The sequence below is a fragment of the Corvus moneduloides genome, chromosome 6, assembly GCF_009650955.1.
Source record: "Corvus moneduloides isolate bCorMon1 chromosome 6, bCorMon1.pri, whole genome shotgun sequence".
In the NCBI taxonomy this organism is placed as follows: domain Eukaryota; kingdom Metazoa; phylum Chordata; class Aves; order Passeriformes; family Corvidae; genus Corvus; species Corvus moneduloides.
Window position 1 is genome coordinate 17619148 of NC_045481.1, and position 15796 is coordinate 17634943.

General features: G+C 40.8%; 1 protein-coding gene across 2 annotated transcripts in view; it reads right to left on the minus strand.

Annotated features, from left to right (window-relative positions):
- Positions 1-5363, minus strand: part of TTC8 (tetratricopeptide repeat domain 8) — a 45621-nt gene extending 40258 nt beyond the window's left edge. For both annotated transcript variants that reach the window (XM_032112202.1, XM_032112201.1), the window contains exon 1: positions 5135-5363. In XM_032112202.1, the coding sequence (XP_031968093.1) occupies positions 5135-5242 (108 nt within the window). In that variant the 5' untranslated portion in view covers positions 5243-5363. The remainder of the gene's footprint in view (positions 1-5134) is intronic.
- Between the last annotated feature and the right edge of the window lie 10433 nt (positions 5364-15796).

Below are 15796 nucleotides of genomic sequence, written 5' to 3' on the forward strand. Positions count from 1 at the left end.
AACAAAGGCAAATCCTCACACAAGACTACTAATCAAGTTAAAGGAAGAATATCCACTATATGTCTATTAATTATATTAGGCAATTCTTTTTCAGTTGTTAAACTAGAGCAGGCCTCATACATGGGTTCTGTTTATTGCCTTGAATCTGACATATGGAACACAAAGACTAATCAGATTAGGTGACTAATCAGGATGATCAAGAGACACAGTCCTGGATTGTATTTCCTCTAGGTCATGCTATTACTATAAACACAGAAGACAAGGCCTGTTTGCTTACAATAGGAAATAATTAAACTGAACATCAGTATTTTATGTGTTTGTATGCCCAAATGCTAGTCACACAAAATACAATTTTCATTTATCCTAAGATAAGAATGTCAGCATAGAAGTGAATTCTACCAATACCATTTATATTCCTAATTCTTAAATGAAGACATGCACAGGATATTTTATAGAAAAAAAAACTTCAATCTTCCACAAGATGTAACTCAGTAGCAACTAATTATTCTTCTATCACAATGTCATTTACTAAGAATTCTTCAGGAAAACTTCGTTGATTTTAAAACATTTCAATTCTGTTGTTGTGCTCTTTAAGAATTCAAGATGTATAATGGCATAGTATTTGATACTGCTATGTAAGAAAATTTCTGATTCATGCCCAGCTAGCTAAAAGGTCAAAACAGTACCTTAAAAACCTCTTAGGGCTATACTGCATCTGGTGAAAGGGTTCAAAGAGAGTTCTGCATCAATTACACAGCCTCTAAATGTATCTACATGTGACTATTGATTGGGTCATCAGTAAACTTCTGTTTAAGACTTTTATATCATTTTTTGCCATGTTCTTAAAGGAGAACGTCTTATCACTATACTTGTGATAGAAGCATATCCTGACTACTAAGCTATATGTACAGGGAGTAGTAAATCACAACAGCGATCAAGACGTACCAGTCAAGAAAATTTCTTACTACATTTTTAAGTGTGGTGGCAAAAATGCGCCTACTTCTAAGGCCATTGTAAAAAGTGGGCTTCAGCATCCCATAGCTCTGGGAAAGATACAATGGAGCAGGACCGGTGCTATCATTTAGCAGATGAGCTGGGAAAAAAGTGGAGGCTTTCAGACAGGAAAGGCCAACTCTTTCAGGCATGAAAACACTCTCCAATCATGCATTGTTAGTCTCTTCCTTTACTTATCTGGTGTTACATTACACGTCTTAGAAGGGAGAAGGCCAGTTACCTGAGCATGAAAAAGTTCTGACCTGTAAGAGTCACTCTTTAACTCACCCTGGGAATGTCTTTAAAGGACACCAGCTCCTGTGGCTTAAATTATATCCTAATGAATGCTGTTCAAGGAAGTGAGTCCCTGAACAGAGACAGACGCTACTGTTCCTACAAGATCCCTCTTTCCCTGGTTGCAGAGGTTGGGAAGCACATGCTTAGCAGAATATGGGACAAGAGGATAAGAACAGATGGCACAGTGATTACAGCCGTTGAGTATTCCCTTGTGCTGCACAGCAGCTCACTTAATCCAAACTGTCTGTAAGTGTTGTCATTTGTCTGTCTGCTTTCCTGGTGCGCAACAGGACACATCCTGGGTTTGATTTGCAGAAGTGCTACCATTAAGAGTTTGACCATTAAATCTGCTAGAATTGCTATGTATTTTTAAGCATTATAAACCACACTTACTGGGTTAGGTACCAAAAATGATACATACTCATTTTAGATAATTTGCCATCTTATATTAAAATACTACTAATGTAATTCACACAGATGGAAAACAGCACCATTTTCTGGTAGGTGGCTGAAGACGACAGAATTAAAGTTCAATCAAAATATTTAGGAACTACTGATTTCATTAACATGCCACTTCAAAAGTAACAGAGATAGCAGGAAATCAGTCAATCTGCCTGAGAATGGTCCTGGATTCTCAACTGTGGAAATAAAATAATCATAAATCACTTTCCTAATATTCACAACTACGGCAGATTAACTGATACACTGCTATTGGAATTAAATTCAGGATAATGTAAAATAGGATGAGACTAGGCGAGCCAGGAGAATTAAAAAATGTATGTCACTTACTTGAGTTCTAATTACCTCAGTGTTCAGCCTTGGATCTTAGTATCTTTCAAAGGTTTTAGAAAAATAATTATTTTATTAAATGCAAAGTATATATGCTACAATCCATAAACATGATTCAATTTTCCATTCTGTTGTATTAAGTAAGTTCAAAATAGTTTGTAAGGTTTCGAGGACACATAAAACATATTCTTGAGGCATGTTACTACTTCCTTTACTCCATGCCTGAAGTTTAGCAGGGTAAAGAGGACAGACTGGTACCTGAAAGTATGAAGTGTTAGAAAGTAATGAGCTGAAAGTGAGTGGGTAAGGAAAACGCCTGCAAGGCTTTACAAATGAGAAGCAGAATAATAAAATAAACACAAGCTTACTTGGGCAGATAACCAGAAAATATTAGAATTTTAAGTTCATTACAATAAAAAGGGTAAAATCTAAATATCATGAACACAGTTAACTGACAAAGAGAAAGGACATTCCATGTTAAATCTGCCATGAATGTTAAAGTTATATTCTAATCAGATAATCAAAAAATGTTTTGTTGAAGAGATTTTAGGTGTAACATTTTGTATGTTGAACTGGTTTGAGTTTGGTTCAAGTTGCACTCTTTAAAGTTATTTAACCAATATTCTGGTTTCTCCAACCTGCTGTACCACAATGAACAGGTGGTATAAATAATGCTACTTATTTTCTTTCTTTTAAAAAATCTCTAAATTGTTACTCCTTACATGAAGTACTTCTATAGAGTAAAATACATTTGGTGTCTGCAAACTTTACTTGAACACTGCTGTATGAAATCTTTTCAGACAAAGACTGAAACATCCGGCCAGGCATTTTTTAATGTTATAGAGAAAGCCTGATTTTTCCCAATCTCAAGTAGACATACTTTCATATACTTTTAGAAGTCATTCATTCCTGCTTAAAATGAGCTCTTAATAAGGATTCCTCAAGAAGATTACATGAGGCAAGAACCAAACTAATCATATTTCAATCATATTTGCCTCTCTTCCACCTGAACTTTCTGGTAGGTTTGAAATGCACTGCTGCTGAAGAGCACTTTTTTCATACAAAACTGTGAATAGGAACACAGTTCTGAAACGAACATACTGAAGTTATAAAGTCCAGTCATTTGCATGCAATTGTGGCCTGAAAGCTTTTTCAAAACAGTGATGAAGCCTGATCTTAAAATTCAGAGACTTCACGTAAGACTTTTAAGAGCTTATGATTTGATCTGGTATAGACAATGTTCACAACCCCACCCTCCACCATTTGTCAAAGGAAATTATCTTAAATGTTTTTCCTCCTTCATTCTTATAAAAGATGAATCTTATAGGCTGGTGTGAACATTTCAAAGATTAAATTAGGTGGTATATATAAATTAGGTGGTCATATTGCTGGTATATAAGGTCCTTGTTCTCTAAGGAAAATGTGTACTTTGTCTAAGAAAACAATTTAATTTATGCACTTAAATGTTTCATCATGTGTGATCTATATTTGGAAGAAGTAAAACCAATTAGGATCTACATCAGAGAATTACAGAATGGGAAGAATTTGAAATGGACCTTAAAGAGCATCTAGTTCCACCCCACCCTTGCCATTGACAGCGGCACCTCCCACCAGATCACACTGCTCAAGGCCTTATCCAACTACATCTTCTCATTGCTGTTTTGTCAATTTCCTTGTAAGAATTTTTTCTCAGCCTTATACACTTATTCCTTACTAGTGCTACCGGAAACAGCCCAGCAGAAGTTTGGAATTGACAGGTGTAACATTACCATTTTATACCTGAGCTTAAGCACAAAAGAAATGCAGTTGTCTTTACATTCCCATGCTGAGATCATAGATTGAAAAATGTTTTACTCATTACAAACTTTATAAATTAAGAGCAACAGAAGCATATTTGCTGTTATCTGTGCTATTTCAAGAGTTTCTTTCACAAATCAAATGTTGTTTCCTTCCATATGCAAAGATTACATATGTAAAGACCCAATAATGTAAATACATATGAATAGTACAGCACTACCATGGAACTAATACTGAGTCCCATTTAGGGTTCACAAATAATGTTTTTGGAATACTTTCTCCACTAAAAAACGTTTCTGCTGATGGCTCCTTGTTGGTGCCTTACAGCATAAAACATAAAAAAAGAACCTTTTAAATATCTATCCTAAACCAGTTTAAATAATTATGGTGCTTTATATTTACGCTATTGTGTGGCCATGCAGCTTTCCTTAAAGACTTGTCTTTTGTGATGAAAAGAACTCTGTTCAAGATTCTTAAAATATCTGTCTATAGGATGCTTTGAAAGACACATTTACTGTAAAGTGTTTAAGATGAAGTCTGTTCAATTACTGTTTTTAAAATATGGCATAAAACATGTTTACATGCACATAAACATTAATCCAAAAAACACTTTTTCAAATCCTTTGTTCTTACAGAAGGGTGAGAAAATATGTAGGTATTGAAAAATATGTCCTACGTTTCCAGAGACTCTGCAGCTGGAAAAAGAGCAAAGAGAGACCTATGCAAACGCCTTCTGTGCCAAGGTAGGGCTCGTACGTAAGCTGAGCTAAATGCACGTGTGATTTAGTCAATACAGGGGCTACGGTATCTGAACATCACTAAAAATCAACAGGAACATCCCTAGCAGACCCGGTTTTTAATCTTAGATTTTCTTCCTTTAACTCCGCAAATTCTTGAGTGAGTTAAAGTTCTCGTTGTGAGGATCCTGTCCCCCACGGCAGTCGTCACGGTAGCACTCCGGCAGTACCACACACCCGCGGCGCCGCTCCTCTCTCCCGGAGGGGCTCCCCCGGGGCGTGTCTGGGGAGGAGCCGCAGGGCCGGCTCGCCGCCTCCAGGCTCGGGAGAGAAGGGGGGAGCGCGGAGAGGCGGCGCGGCCCGGCCTTCTGCTCCTCCGGGAGCTCGGTGCGGCCCAGCGCTCCCTGCCTCGCTGACCGGGGTCGCACCCGGCCCCTCCGGCGGCTGCAGCAGGCACAGACGGGTTCCGTGGTGCTGCCGCCCCTCACCGCCGCCTCCCGCGACGGGCCGGCCCCCGCTACCTGCTCGCCGGGCGGCCTCTCCAGCAGCTGCGAGCAGACATCCGCGCACTCCCGGAACTTCCTCCGCCTGAAGTAGCTCCACGCCTGGAACAGCGGCTCCAGCCCCATCTCGCCGGCGGGAGCACCGCAGCAGCTCCGGCCGGGACCCCCCCGCGTCCCGCCGCGTTGCCGCCGAGCCGGGCCCGGAGCGGAGCGCGGGCGGCCGCGCTCGTGCTGCCGCGGAGCCGCCGGGCCCCGCCTCGGCCGGCTGGGGCGGAGCGCCGGGGCCGCGGGGGCGGTGGCTCTGGGCGGCCTCCGGGGACCCTGCTGCGGGTCCCTGCCAGCTGTCCAGCTGCCCTGCGGCCCTGGGCACGGAGCTGCGGCCCCGCTGTTGCCCGAGCCCCTCCCTGCCAGCGCCTCTCGTGGGCTTATTACATCCGTGATTGAAAACAAAGTTTGATCTGTAGTACTGGGATCAGTAGACTTCCAATAACTCCATTGTTCTTAACTGTTGTTTTCTGTCCCATTATCAAGAGCCGTTTGGAGTTAGAATAAATGCCTAAACAAGAATAATACAGTCCACTAATCCATATTTGGGTAAAATGTCCTTTAGAGCCATGGAGCCCTGGTTGAGAAAAGTACAGATTGCTGTGAACAACACTTTTCAATCTTGCAGACTCCATCAGTTTCTTTAGTCCATCAGTTTTTGCAGGAAAATTACCAGACTGAGATATTTAGAGATTTAAAAGTTGGAATACAGTTCCTCCTAGTTTATGTGTACTACAAAATGGTGATTGCAACCACCAACCGAAGTAAAAGGAAGAAAAAATCTCTAGCGATGCTTGGAGCAATAACTGCATTTGTGTGAAAATCTTTGAGGGATGAACACTAAGAAGACTGCTAAAATCTCATTGTTGGCATTTAAAGAGATCATTCTGGTTTTATTGCTTTTGTCTCACCTAAACTACCCATTTGTCCAAGATTAATACCCAGGCTAGCAAGATCAATGTCAGGTGTAAAGATGGAGAAGCAGAAGTGGCAGTCCCAGGACTATAGCTAATTCAAATATGAAGTGACTTGAACTAAAGTAGCTTTGTTTTGGTCGTCCTGTGAGTAGTGCACAGGTCTTCGGGTTTGCATGGCAAGGCTTTGGGTGAGAGCCCATATGAGTGGCTTCTGTGAGAAGCTGATAGAAGCTTCCCCTATGTCCAATAGAGCTGCTGGCCAAGGCCAATGGCAGTAGCACCTCTGGAATAACAATTTAAAAAGGGGAGAAAAAAACTGCACAACTGCAGCTCAAGACAGGACTGAGAATATGTGAAACAACTCTGAAGGCACCAAGGTCAGGAAAGAAGAAGGGAGAGCAGTGCTCCAGGCACCAGAGCAGAGATCCTGCAGCCTGTGGTGAAGACCATGGTGAGGCAGCCCATGGAGACCACAGGGTAGCAGAGGATGCTTGAAGGAAGCAGGTGGCTGCTCAAAGGAAGCTGTGACCCCATGGAAAGCTCGTGCTGAAAAGCTTCTGGCAGGACCTGTGCATCCATGAAGACAGAAGCCCACACTGGATCAGGTTCACTGACAGGACTTGTGACCCCATGGGGGACCCACACTGGAGCACCCTGTTCCTGAAGGGCTGCATCCCATGGAAGAGTGACCCATTCTGGGGTAGTTTGTAGAGAATAGTAGCCTGTGGGAAGGACTCACATTGAAGAAGTTCGTGGGGGATGGTCTCCCATGGGAGACACCCCACACTTGAGCAAGGTAAGGACTCCTGTCCCTTAGGAAGGAGGAGGACCAGTGACATATGTGATGAACTGACCACAGCCCCCTTTCCCCATTCCCTTGCACTGCTGGAGGGGAGGAGGTAGAGAAAATTGGGAGTGAAGTTGTGCTCAGGAAGAAGGGAGGGGTGGGAGGAAGGTGTTTTAAGATTTAGTTTTTATTCTTCATTACCCCACTTTGATTTGATTGTTACTAAAATAAACTGATTTTCCCAAATCAAGTCTGTTTTGCTTGTGAAGGTAAATGGTGAGTGATCTCTCCCTGTCCTTATCTTGATCCATGAGCCATTCATTCCATTTTCTCTCTGCTGCCCAGCTAAGACTGGCTTTGGTGGATACCTGGCATCCAGCCAGGGTGAATCCACCACAACAGCGAAACAGTGATCTGAGTGAAATCTTTTTTGGAACCGATGCCATCCCCAGTTAAGAGGGGTGAAAAGAAAACAGGACAATAGTTTCTGTCCGTTATCTGCTTTATGGTCAGACTTAGCACAGTGAGCAGGATGTGCTCTTTAGAGAAATTGTGAACACTGTTTAAAACCCCCATATTTATTAAAAATATTAACTTTAAGTTCCTCTACTCTTATGTATATTTATTAAATTATCTGTTTTTAAATTCTTGCTGTTACCATGTTAGGTAATTACCCAGCTTGTCTGGGCTGCTACTTTTTTATGGAACATAATGTGAATGGCACTTTCAGTGGGTAGAGGTGCATTTTGAGGTCAGTGCAATAGTTCCAAAGTTGTTAGATTAAACTGCCAAACTGGTGTTAGTTGGTTTGCTGGAGACAAATAATGCCAGAATGTTTTTAAAAGGCAGCTTTCTTTTGTGAACAGGTCACCACATCAGTTAAACATACCATTTATATGCACAGGAAAACAGAGGAGACCAATAGCACCTAAATTTTATGGATTCCAACACTGCCGTCTTAAAAACCCTCATAATTAATGTGCTGCATGTACTTTTTATTTGTGGACACCTATTTTAAGCTTTACTATCTTAGTGACTACTTTCAGACTACGAAGGAAATTAAATGTCTAAGGATGCTGAGAATGTTTGATTATAGAGGGTTTTTAATGATTTCCATTTTGAGATAACGAATCAGAATGAAATACCATGAAGCCATGATTGCAGATTGTTTCAAAGTACTCTGTCAACCTGGGAGCATTCAGGTGAGTGAATTAGTTATAGATATTGTGCTCTGGCTCTATCCATGCCCTGGCTCACCTGAACATGTTTGGCTTGCTTTATATGCAGGATAAAATTGATGTTCCTCTGAAGAAACCTTATTACTTTTCAGAAGAAAAAACTGAAATGAAGCTATGTGACTGGAAACCAATGAGAATAAATTGTGAGTGGTGAACTGCCAGTATTTGGTCCCTGGTCATGGGAGGATTCCTCCAAAAGCAAGAAAAGCTGTAAGCATTTCAAATAGCCCTTTTGAGGGAGAGGTTTAAAATGAATGCTTTTAGAATTAAAGAATTGCTGTACATTTAATCAGTAACACATATATTACTGGACTTCAGCCATACTTTTATAGCACAAAGATTCTATCTATAACAGAAAAGGTCACAGATACTGCTGTATAGCTTCTCAGCAAAAGGAACGGGAAAATGGTTCTGCAGCAATTTTTGTTTGTTATGCTGCTGGGAAAGGTATTCACTGCACTTAGTGACCAAGCTGAACTAATGTTGTCCTATGGTAGCAATTGGATAAAGATGCATCTTCAGCTTTTTTACAATGAGATTTTGCAGTATTGCTAATGACAGGAAAATCAATTTTCCTTCTTTCCAACCACCCCCTGCAAGGGGTTTTTGTTCTCTGTTTGATTGCAGATAAGAGAAGGAATTTTTTTCAGTTTCTACATGATATATGAAGCCAGAAAAGTTTTCTCTGGTATTGGCACACAGATCATGCAATGCATATCATCTTTGAAGTCTTTTCCACTAATAATACTGCTTTTCACTTCCAGTGTGGAGGACTATTCCGAGCTTTCTAATATGGGGACTCTCATTTATATTGATTATTGAAATCCCCAAATTTGAACCTTTTAACCAGTCTAATGTTTTCTCCAAGTATCAATCTCTGTGGGTGGCCACATTCCACTTCTCTAACTTACTAAAATCATGGAATGCAACACAGAGAGTCCCTGTGGCTGTCTTTGTGTGCTTCGTAGAGCCCTGTATGTCAGTCCCCCTCCAGCGTAACTTCGTGAAAGCTAAACAGCCAGGAATTATATTCAGGTCCTTCCGGAACAGGCCGTTCCAGTGTGGGCATCCCATGGGGTCACAGGTCCTGCAGTGAACCTGTTCCAGCATGGGCTCCTCTCTCCATTAGGCCACAGGTCCTGACAGGAGCCAGCTCCAGCACAGATTTCCCATGAGATCATAGCCTCCTTTGAGCACAGCCACCTTCTCTGGTGTGGGGTCCTCCACTAGGCTGCAGGTAGATCACTGCTCCCCTGGTGACATCCATGTGCTGCAGGGGCACAGCTGTCTCACCATGGCCATCACCGTGGGCTGCAAGGGAATCTCTGCTATAGCACCTGGACCACCTGCTTCCCCTCCTTTTGCACTGACCTTGGTGTCTGCAGAGTTGTTTCCCTCACATTTTCTCACTCCTGTCTCTGGACACATTTACTTCTGTGCAATCACTTGGGTTTTTGGGGTTTTTTGTTTCTTAAATATGTTATCACAGAGTCATTACTACCATCACCGACTGGCTCCACCTTGGCCAGTGGCAGGTCAGTTCTGGAGCTGGCTGGCCTTGGCTCTGTTGGACGGGGCAAGCTTCATCAACTTCTCACAGAAGCCACTCTAGTAGTCCCTGCTACCAGAACCTTTCCAGGCAAGCCTTATACAGTGGGTTATTTTTTGCTCTGTTTGCTTGAGGGTCTGCTGCTGGCCTCCTGGCCTTTAAAGACCCCTACTCTTGTTAGTTTCCTTGAAGTCACGTGAGCAGTATTTCTTTTATATGTGTATGTCTGGTTCAGATCTGCTGTATTTGCTCTGGTGACGTGGCCTTCCTGGATGCTAATGAGTCCAACCTGTCTGCTGAGATATATGATACCAGCCTCAACTGCAAATGCTGATGTTTATCCCAAAAAAAATGTATGACAGGCATTTGACTGATGCCAACAGTGAAAGTCCAGCAAATGTCTTTCTGTAGGGTTGAAAAGTATATAAAAGAGCAAGTACAGAAGTAACAAAGCTGATGGGATGCTGGTCTAGAATAAAACCAACTGCTGCTGTCACCATCCTGGGGCAGTAGCCACTACTGATTAGTGACAATGTGAAAAAGGAACTTGCTACTCCCATTTACCACAAAGATAAATTTCTGTCTAGTGCATAGGTGTGCAGTGTACCACATACCTCATTTTACTAAAGCCATTCTGGAAGTTGGATTGGGTTAAATCTGAGCCAAAGTCAGTGGCAAATTGACTCTGGAAAAGTTTTCTGCATCAAAGCTTTTTATTCTCAGAGTAGGTGCAACTCTGTTTGCTGGTCCTTTGTACATATGCCTTTCTATGCATGAAGTGAGCCACTAGTGAGCTGTGAATTAATCATAGTCACGCTGTATATGTTAGATCTGGAAAGAATTCAACCAACTGGGCAACAAACGAGTGTCCCCTGTATGTAGCCACACTACACAACTGGCCTGCAAATGAAATTACTCAGAGTTGTATTTGTCATTGGGCTGACAGGAGCCTGGAGAGCCTGTTTGGTTTTCCAGGAGTTTTCTCACACAGGTTGTGGTGCATGAAATAACTCAGTTGCACGCAAATGGATGATGTTGGCTGTTGCTGGAGGCGCACAGTCACAGCTTGGGAACATGCTGGCCCTTCCCCACAAACATAAGAACAAGATGTCTTTAATACCCTGGCACTGATATCTGCAAGGTGTTAAGGAGTGGTTTTCAGCTCTAGAGAATTTCTTTCAGTATGTTGTTTATTCAAATATATACTGATACCACATTCGATGGTTGGAAGTGTTATCTATCACAAGATAGCTTTTCAGTGGCTTATGGGAAATGAGTAGTTGTTTCCAGTACCATTAGTAGTGCTTAAATCTCAATGTTGAGGAATTACTTTTGGCATACTTGTGTGTAGAGTGTGGAAAAAGAATTATTTTGAATATGCTTTGTTTCTTTCCCAGAGCTCAGGGCTAAAACATGGTTTGTGGTTTACTAGAGCTATCCACTTCTTTCACCTACTCTCTCAAAATGAGGAAAATTAATTTTGTGGGAAGTTCAACAAAATTAATTTGGGGAATTACACTTGAGATGTATCTGATTTGTAGGAGAAGAACAAATCGTAGTTTTTCTGCTTAGCAATGACAGAAAAAAAAAATCTGAATTTAGTAATAGCAGCATCCTGGGAGAGATTGTCTAGGTGGAAAATACGTTTCACCATGCAAAATGTCACAAGTAGTGTTTTATTGTGTGATATTATGAAAGGTGGAAGTTGCCTGGCTTTAACGCAATATAGGCTTGTCTGCCTTTTTTTACCAGAAGTTTTGTAGTCTGGTGGTTAGTCCTTTCCATTACCTTAGGTAAAAATGCTTGACTGATCATAATAGTCAAATGTTCTGCAAGTATAATGAATCCCGCCATGTTTATTGAGTCAGTGCTATACTGGGACAATGATAGGTATGTGACATAGCTACAGAAATCACCAGGGTTTATTAAAGAAAAGTCATGAGCTTGTCTTGTGTAACTATGCACATTCATTGTATTAGAGGCGACTGGATCTTAGCTGGATGTTTTGAGAGACTATTCTCATCCTCTGCAAATGGACAGGAAATTTAGTGGGGCTGCTTTATTTACAGCTGGAGTATTGTGATGATATCACTGTCGCATAGGTAATTTGAACCTTGGCTTCATTTATTTGAACCAAGAACAAAAAATTCAGGAATCAGACATAATGGTCAGTTCCTCTTCTGCCTATTATTTATTCTTCATTTGAAAACTAATTGTCCCTGAGATAGGCTGCAATAAAAACTGTTACTATAGTGATTTATAGATGAAAATATCAGGGAGCTCTACTGAATAGAACGGATACATTATTATTTATCCTTATTCATAAAACACGTGGGTTTTTATAATTGCTTTTTATAAAACAGGGTTTGTGATAACTATAACTGTGTACTGGATTTTAGTCATGTTTCAATTAACTGCTCAAAACCTTGTCAAGATTAAATATTGCTTGGAGATTTAAATCTGCTTTGCATTTTCACCTTTTATTTTAATATAGTTTTTTTCTTTCTGCTGAGGACACTTTAAACTGATACTGAATACTGGCTCTGAATAAATAGATGTCTTTAATGTTTTTCGTCTTTATACACTCCTCCAGAATAAATGATTGGTATACCTAAAATGCTTTGCATTTTCCAAATGTTTTTATAGCTTTTCTGTGTCAGTCTCTTAATATTTAAACTCTGAGTATGAGATACATGAATTAGCTTCTTACTAAGTATGTACAGAAGACAGTAGGACAGGACCCATCAACATTTAATATATCTTTCATTTTAAAAACATAGATGCTATAGATTGTCTTTGTCTCCCATGACTGAAAGTCTCCCATGGGAGTCTTCTGTGCACCAATCAATCATACTTATTTCTTGAATTAGGAATGCTAATGCTCAGGCCTTATCTCTCATCATGAATGTGCATTCTTACGATAAAACCAGAAATAGAACTATCCTGGGTTGCAGTGTATTCTATTATCATCCTCATCAGCTGTTGAAACCAGGTGGGGCAGTATTTCCTTGCCTCCTCCCCCGGACTATCTTTCTGTTAATGTCCCATCAATGCCCTGCCTCATGACTCACAGATAACTCCCTCCGGACTATCTTCTGTTGATGAGCCCATCAATGCCTTGCCTCATGACTCATCATCCCATTGTGAGATGCTCCACCCAGAGGGAGGAACCAAGCATTCCATCCTGGATATAATCTGAGATTCCAAACACTACAGGCAACCTTTCCACTGGATTCCCAGAGGACAGGAGCTACATAGGCACCATTAGACCTTCAGAGGAAGAGCAGACCCTTCTACAGGACCACTGCTTTGAGAGAACCACGTCCATCACTTCAGGAGGACTACAGCCACCATTTTATTGGACTGCCACCGCCACCCTGACTAACATGGTGTCAGGTTGTATCCTGACTCTGTCAGTTTAAACCACTGTTTTCTGCCTTTTTTTTTTTTAAATTTCTCTATAAAATTGTTATTCTGACTTGGTGCCTCCCACTGGTTTGTTTTCAAAACAGTACAAGAACCTAAAAATAGATCCTAAAATTCTGTTGGTATCTTAAAATTTCTTAGGCAACTCTGAGGAGCAATGTCCTGTGTCCCTTAGTAGCTAACTCATTTAGATGCAGGCTACTGCTTCTGTCAGTTACTCATCTCTCTTGAGATATAAGGTTACAGAAGAAAGATGTAGTTTGCAGCTCAATACAATTAACAAGGACTTGAAAACAAATATTGATGATGTGACGCATCTACCTGCAGATTGCCTCAGCTGGAAATGTCATGCTCACCTTTGAATGAGAGTTGGCATCATGAAAGTTGACATACAAAAAAGGGTCATTCTGAGGAGTCAGATACCTTTAGTACTGGGAGAATTGGGAACAACAGAGCATAGAGCAGGTTTTGTTTTGTGTTCTTTGAATGAACCCAAATGGGACTAGAGATCAGGCCATGCCAGGGGAAGGCATACAAATGTGGCAGAAGGGCACAAAGAGGAACTTCCCTCTTTATGTGCTATTTTCAGCAAGGACTCTGACATCTGAAGCGGAATTCACATATTTGCTTGTAGAACCCATTTCTTGCTGACTGTAGAAAATTAAGACATGCCATGCAAATGAAGTTTCATTAAGAGTAGAGTTTTGTTGTGAGGCATGGATTCATCATCCAGGGAAGTAATTTGTAGCAACAGCTTCGGGTGTCATTCTGTGACCAGCCAAGGCAACAACGTGCATCAATAGCGACTATTGCAATCAGAAATAAGAATTCTGCTGTTTCTTTCTTACCATACGTGATATCTTAATCATGGTTACCACGGTCTGACTGAAAAGGGACCGTTCAGCAGTTGGTAACAGAAAATAGGTGGCAATAATGTTCAGGTCCTAAACATCAATCTTCCTTCATAGGACTTTATGTCTGTCCTGTGTTATTTACACATGGACTAAAGCCAATCTTTGTAATCACACCCACACCTCCTTCAGTGTACAGGATGAATGGGATGCTTTTCAAGTGAGATTATTACCTTTCTTTTTATCTGTAGTGTTTCATATGAGGCACTATTTCTTGTTTGATGCAGATGCTCTGTATGCTGTGCTGACTATACATTGGTGTTCATAACATGAGAAGAAATCAATGCAGCTATAAAAAACCAAACAGTGGCCTATGAAAGAGGCTGGCATGCTATTTCCATTTAAAAATAGGTGCAAAAAATTGCAAAGGATCCACTGATGACTGGATATTGAGCTTAAACGTACTTGGGCTTGACTATTTTTCTTCCTTTTCAAGTTTAGAGCAGCCAGACTAACATGTTTATTTGCAGTGGATCCTAAATATCAAAGTAGGAAACCTGGTAAGAATACTAAGTTAGCAGTCATACCTGGAAATATTGATATAAATGGCTTTGGTCATACATATCTTTATATATAAGTGCAGTGGAGAGAGAATACAGATCTCCTGGTACTCAGACTGCTGTATTAATTACAAAGCCATTTCAGCACCATCATTTGTTATATATACCTGTTAGCGCTCACAAAAAAAAAAATTATGTAGCATTGGGGTCCCTCCCCCCTGCCGTGGGGTCCTGAGAGAGGGGCCCTGAGGGGAGGCAAGGGGTTTCCCTGCCCCTGGTCAGCCTCGTTCCCCATTGGTTGTTTTGTGTTCCGCTGCGCGGGCAAGGACCCTCGGGTCCTGTGATTGAGCAGTTCCTCAGCAGAGCCCCGGCCATGTGGCTGGAGAAATAAACATCTCTGAAACATCTATCAAGAATCAGTCCATATACATTTCTTTTCCATGGGCCTCCTTGTTTGATATGCGTGTTACAGTATCTGCACTGTAACAATGTATGTGCCCTAAAAATCTACTTTCTTCCTTTTAGGAGTCTTAGTCTGTTTTATTATTAGTTTATCATTTTTAGAGTAAAAATGTGGGGAAAAGATCTATTTTGAGGATGAGTGGAGTTTTATGAGGAGTGGCTGTTTTATAAAGCCTTTATAAAGGCTTGTGCACAATGAGTTACACTAGAAAGTTATATCATGTAGCAGTTTATGGCCCCTATTTTCTTTTACAATTGGAAGCACTTGAAAAGAACTATTTCCTGTCCTAAAAGTAGGCTTTACTTCACTTGTCAGACTGACTGAAGTGCAGTGTGACTCTATTCCAGTCCTTAACTGATCTCTTCCAGTGCTTAGTTAAATCTGGTACTATGAAGTTATACAATGAAATTAATTAATTCAAGGTCTGCATTCCACTGCTGGATTAATAGTATTATGCTACTTTTTAAGTTTCTTGGCATTATGAGGGTTAATACTGTTACTTCATTTAACGTTTAAATTTTTTATTTCCTTCAGTTCTGAAAATTTGTATTATTGCTAGTAAATTTTGTCATAGTTGATAAACCTCCGGTATTGTATGTTGATGCTATGGGGTGACTTATGGTTAAGATGTTTCGTGATTCCTTTTGACAGCTAAGCTTTTTGAGACCTTTTGCAAAGTCAGTACTGTGCATTGTATTTTGAAAACCTCATCAACCGCTGTGTAAAAGGAGGTCATCTTGACCTTACAATTTTTAATCCAATAATTATCATCAGACAGCTGAAATTTTGATTCATTCCCCAAACAATATTAACAACATAGTTTGCGGTTGATCAGCCTACACTA